Source organism: Mustela erminea, chromosome 12 (genome assembly GCF_009829155.1).
Source record: "Mustela erminea isolate mMusErm1 chromosome 12, mMusErm1.Pri, whole genome shotgun sequence".
Classification (NCBI taxonomy): domain Eukaryota; kingdom Metazoa; phylum Chordata; class Mammalia; order Carnivora; family Mustelidae; genus Mustela; species Mustela erminea.
Genome location: NC_045625.1, coordinates 72,116,435 through 72,122,434, shown reverse-complemented (window position 1 = coordinate 72,122,434; position 6,000 = coordinate 72,116,435). Strand labels below are relative to the sequence as shown.

General features: G+C 44.6%; 1 protein-coding gene across 2 annotated transcripts in view; it reads right to left on the bottom strand.

Moving 5' to 3' along the window:
• Positions 1–597: 597 nt before the first annotated feature.
• TLE1 (TLE family member 1, transcriptional corepressor) overlaps positions 598–6,000 on the bottom strand; it is an 88,325-nt gene continuing 82,922 nt past the window's right edge. For both annotated transcript variants that reach the window (XM_032307669.1, XM_032307670.1), the window contains exons 17-20: positions 4,092–4,239; positions 2,290–2,440; positions 1,321–1,397; positions 598–1,174 (exon numbers count right to left, since the gene is read on the bottom strand). In XM_032307669.1, coding sequence (XP_032163560.1) covers positions 1,067–1,174; positions 1,321–1,397; positions 2,290–2,440; positions 4,092–4,239 — 484 coding nt within the window. In that variant the 3' untranslated portion in view covers positions 598–1,066. The remainder of the gene's footprint in view (positions 1,175–1,320; positions 1,398–2,289; positions 2,441–4,091; positions 4,240–6,000) is intronic.

Below are 6,000 nucleotides of genomic sequence, written 5' to 3'. Positions count from 1 at the left end.
GGGGGTCAGTGCTGGGCGTGACTGGCTCAGGTCAACTCTTATAATAGATTGAGTAAGTATTAATGAGACAAAACCAGTTGGCATCTCACCTTTTTTTTTTTTTTACAGGTTAATGAATTCCACAGCTTTGTGGACATCACCTATCTTAACACTGAACACAAGTCACCCACATGTCTTGAGAAGTGACACTTGCCAAGGGAGACAATAAAGATTTGAAGATGCTTGGACTCTCCTGGAGAAGAGAATATTCTGTCTCCCAGTGAAACACCAAGAAAAAGCAGAGCTTTAATTTGTGACCTCCAATCACAGGAGGATCTTTAAAAAAACATGAATCTTGATGAAGTTATTTTAGCTTCCCAAATGAAAGTGTCATTAGTAAACCTTCAAGTACTGACTATTCCTAGTCTTGAGTTCCCACTAACTTAGAGGTGTTGATTAGGTTCCAATGCAGTGCGAGTCCACAACCAAATCTATTTGCAAATTCAGAAGGGCCTGCTTCAAATTCCTCTGCAAAATGTGTGGACTCTGCTTACAAAACCCACATGAGTGATCCCAAAGCTTTGATTAAAAACAACAGAGAAGGAAAAGGAAAACCACTTATTGGTACTAAAGCCTTTACTGTAATAAACCAAATATATTTACAATTTATACAAATGTTTAACCTTCAACAAAAATACAAAAAAACATTTCACAAGATGCAAAACCAGGAAACAAGTTCATTGGAGACAGCACTGCTCTACGAAGCACAGAATGTGAGGGGAACCGCAAGGAACAGGAAGGTAATCTCGGCAGATCACACAGACAGACAGGAACAGGCTCTGCCTACACCCCTTGGCCCCTCTGTCCACTCTGCCTCAGTGCTCCGTTTGGTCTAGGTAGATAGGTGACCTTCAGCTGATAGACTCGTCGCCTCCTCTCTGTAGACTCAAAGTAGTTTCATGTCAAGGTTTGGAAACAGGTTTTCGTGGCTTTCTTTTTCCTTTTAAAGTTACAACTTTTCTATTTCTACAAATTCTCAAAACATTTTGGCCCGATTCAACTATAAATGTTATACCACATCATGTTTTCAGTAGATGACTTCATAGACTGTAGCCTTCTTGTCCCCTGAGCCAGTGACTATGTACTTATCATCCACAGAGATGTCACAGCTAAGCACGGACGAGGACTCTTTGGACTGGAAGAGAAAACAATGGGCGCAGTTTTAATGGGAACAGAGATGCTCAGGGCCCCTGCTCCTCCCTGAGGTGCCTTCACTTCTGGAGTCCTGGAGAATGCCCCAATCAAACGGTCATTTTGGGCAAGGAGCGCTGACCTACTTACCTGGAATATACTAGCTCCGTAGGGGGTCCGCCACGCATTGAGTAGGTTGTCTTTGCCAGTACTCACAAACCATTTACCTAGAGTTCGCAAAGGAACATGGAGGTAAACAAGATTAAAATCCCTCCTTAGCAACCTGGACTTCATCAAACTCAGAGCATTTCTAATCACGAACTATTATGTCTAAGCACTTGGCTAGGATGGGAGTAGAGAGAGCAGGTTTTAAATCCAGGCTCCACTGTGAACCATCTGTGGTCTTGGGTTTTGTCTAAGCAGTGGCAGGGACCATGTCAGCCCCACAAGCCACCGGATACACTTCAGACAGGATCACATCCAGCACACAGTGGGTCCTCAAATAGTGAATCGATAAAGCTGCTGACCTTGTAGTCCGTTTCCTCACAATGAAATGGGACTAGGAAGGATTAAACGACAAGCTTAAGAAAAATGCCAGACATGATATATGGCACACAGAATGTGCTCAGTGACTAACAGCTACTCATCCCTCCATCCATCTCGAGGATAAACATTTGACTCCACATGAACTTCTCTCTTTATCTTCACTGCAGAGTAGAACATTGTGGGGCAAGCGGAATATGCCCTTCTCTGATCCTAGTTCCCTATCCTGCTCAGTCCATAACGACTTCCAACATGGCTGCCCCAGGCTTCTAAAAACCTTGCCTCCCTACAGAGTGGTAACTAATTGCCCTCCACCTCTGTGCTTAAGAAAAAAAAATAAATCTGTGTCAAAATCTTGTATTAGGCAACTGTATCCCCTGCTGACTTTTCTCACATTAGGAAAACAGGCTGAAACGGACATCACGATGCTCTGAGGGACATATTAAGACAGCAGAATTATTGCATCCAGCTGCTCAGAGAACATTTCTTCCAGACGTGGTCTCTACTGTATTTTTTTTTTAGAAGTATTTTCCATTGCGGCCATTGGCGTCCTCGTTTCCTTTCAGCTCAACTCACCACAATAAGCAAATTTTAGGGACAGCACACAGCTCTCATGGAGATGCAGCTGGTACTTGTCAGGCTTATTCACGTGAAGAACTTCCACATTGCTACTCTCCATGCCCACGGCCAGCCACTCCCCAGTTGGGCAGTATCCAAGGGAGAAGATCTGTAGGAAGCAGAACAGGCTTGCTGGTGATTTTGCCCAATAAACCGAGACGTGAAATGGCAACAAGAAATGGGTAAAACAGCAAGAAGAGGGGGATGTAATCCGCAAACTCTGGATTGCAGTAAAGTCCACAGGATAAGAGACCCAACACAGACCAGCCAAGTGTTAAACACCTTTATGAAACAAACAGAAAGCTTGGAATACATACATCACATGTGATGAAATTATTCTTTTAATACTTTTTAAAGTTTACTTATTTAAGTCATCTCTACCCCCAATGTGGGCTCAAACTCATGACTCTGAGATCAAGACCCACATGCTCTACCAACTGAGCCAGCCAGGTGCCCCAAGAAATTATTCTTAATAATATGACATTTGTGGGGCACCTGAGTGGCTCAGTGGGTTAAAGCCTCTGCCTTCAGCTCAGGTCATGATCCCGGGGTCCTGGGATCGATCCCCACATCGGGCTCTCTGCTTGCCAGGGAGCCTGCTTCCTCCTCTCTCTCTCTGCTTGCCTCTCTGCCTACTTGTGATCTGTTTGTCAAATAAATAAATAAAAATTAAAATAATAATAATAATAATATGACATTTGTGTGTATATGTATGTTTTAACGTGATCCTTGTCTTCTGCAGATACTAACTGAAATGCTTGTGATGAGATGACATATGTCTGGGGTTTACTTCAAAACAATCCAGTATTGGGGGGCAGGAATGATACGGGAGACAGGTCATGGGTTCACAACTGTAAAGCTGGGTGATGGGTAAGTGGGCTTTATTGGACACGTCTCTGTACTTCGATATATGCAATGACAGTCTCTGTACTCGTGTACACTTGAAATGTTCCATAAATTTTTTTTTTTTTTTTAAGGCAGACTGTAAACAGTACCCTAACTCATACTGGGAAAAGGGCTGGAATGAGTAAGACTCTAAGAAACTCCACAAAAGATTAACAGGGACATGAAATTTAGTAATATGCATAGCTGTACACAAGTAATGATCAAAAGAACAATTCCACCCACCGAAAACACTTAAAATGGAACTGTCTTTCCCCAAACAAGTCTAGATTCAGACGCTCACCATCTAACTCATCCCCACAACCCACGAAGTTGCCATTTCATATCATTTCAAACCTCCATCAATCTAGTCAGCCACGAGTCCCTTTTCCCAGGGATGCATAATAAAATGGGCATCCACAGAGATACGACTGCATTTTTTTAAGCTCCCCGATGCAAGGGAAATGAATTAACTTTCAGAGCTGTTGTGATTTTTCTCGACTCCTTGTGATAACCCTGCCTATTTCTCAAGCTGTCTTTTTATATGTGAATCAAATAATCCTCTCTCACCTCCACATTGGACGGTGGGAATATGTTCCAACAGGTCAAACCACAGGTTCTTCACTTCACGAGTTCCTTCGGTGAACTCGTCCATAAATAAAAGTAACAGGTCTTAACCGATAGGGTTTTAGAAACCACTCTAAATATTTCAGGGATGTTGCCTGTCTGTCCGTGGGGGTTGTTTTTGTTTGTTTTAAATCGGCATCTCAAAGTCACGACTGGTGCCTTTTTCTTACTATGGTGGGGTGTAAAGGGAGGGAGAAGCAGACCAGCTCAGAGATTCCCAGGGTGGGGGTGGGGTGGGGGGAGCTCGTCACCTGTGAGGTGAAGTCGTGCTGCTGCAGCTGCCGCCCCTCGCGCAGGTCCCAGGACCTGACTGTGTTGTCCAGGCCGCCCGTCCAGAGCTTGGTGCCGTCGTTAGAAATGTCAATACAGCTGGCCCCGTCTGTGTGGCCCTGGAATTGCCTGATAAAACAAACCAGATTGAATAATGATTTCCTGCCAGAGCTCAAGGTAAACACTGTTGTGTTGTTAGTTTTGGACTCAGTATGTGTGTGTCATCTCTTCAGTGTCTGCTGATGTGCAAGATCACACTAACCTTCCCCTGAGGAGGAAACAGCACCTGCAGATTTTCCTTTTCTTTTTTCGTGGTCCAAGTGCTAAAGATGTGGAATGCCATTGTAGGTCATCACACGGGAGAACTTAAATATGCTCTTATAGCTCTTCTTACAAATCGTCTGGAAGGGAAAATTCCTCCCAGGTCTGGAAAAGTGTTTGAGTGTTAAAGGAAAAAAAAACAAAAAAAAAGACAAACACACAGAATCCCAAGTATATTGTGAAAGAAAGATGTAGGCCTACATCACAACATTAGGAGCTCGGGGTCCAGAAGCACTTACTTTTCCATGAGTGAATCCATAGGGTGATGCCCTACACGGCAACAAAGCATGAGCTCACATATTTACTCAACCTTGCTTTCTGGATTAGAAACAGTCCTGTATTAGGAAATCTGGACTCCCGGAGACAAAGGGTCATGTTGGCCTCCTGACTCAAGGGCCAGCATGAGACAAAGCTAATTGCTGAGGCTGACCCATGGGCACCTCAGCAGGGACCCTGCCTTGAAGTGGAGCACAAGGTTGTTCTCTTCAAGGGAACTCTGGTGCTTTAGTCAAACAACACTACCAAAACCAATCAATCAACAGAGGTTTGCAGAGCACAGATGCTCTGCCAGGCCAAAGGCGGGTGGTTTGCTGAGGGAGAAGCTAAGGTGAACCACCGCAAGGTTGGTGATCTGTGGATCCAGACCCAGTTTTGATTGCCAAGAGGGAGCCAGCGGGGACGTGACCAGAACAGGCCCAATCACTATAGTGAACCAGAGGGGATGCATGAGAATGGCTCGGGAATTTCAACGCCTGAAGTTTCTAGGTCTGTTCTTCCTCTAAGTTCCCCTCACTTTATTGTTCCCACAGAACTCCAAACTTTTAAACTGAGCTTAGAATTTGAAGAGCGTGGAAGACAAGACAAAAGCAGCACTTGCCATGAATTCTGAGACCAGATGACAACTATTGCTTCAAAAACTATTCCTCTAAAAATTATTCTGAATGTCCATCTTAGTCCTCTCCCCCTTACGCACCTGACTGTTCCCACCCCATCCCATGCACACATACTCCAACCAGCCCCACTTTCCTCCAAGACTCCTCACAAGTCACACAGGACTACTGAAGTCCCAGACCCGTCTTTTGAAAGTTCTACTATTCCTTTCCTTTTACTCCTTGACTAAAAATGGTTTTCTCTACAGACTTGAGCCGCCTGGTGGGTGCTCCTCCAACCTCCGTCCACAAATCTTGGTGCTACTCTCAGGTTCCTAGAAGGGAGGTGCTGACCGTGCTGGGTCTCGGTCGATACCGAGATATTCAGCAGACTCTATGACACCCTCTCACACAGAGCAGCTGTTAGCCACACATGGCCAACCCAAAGTGAGCAAGAAATTCGTAAAGCACTACCCCATTATATCCAGCAGGTGTTTACTCCCGGGGGCTGAAAGAGAGCAGGAATTCAGAGCACAGACATGAGAACAGCATGGCTGTGCGGCATCTTGTCTCCCTGGCACCTGACTGTGTGAGCCAGGCAGGCAGACTTAACCTTTCACTGCCTCAGGTTCCTTACCTATAAAATTGGGATAACAGCAGTGCAGATGTTATAAGGATTAAAAGGATTAATATTTGAAAA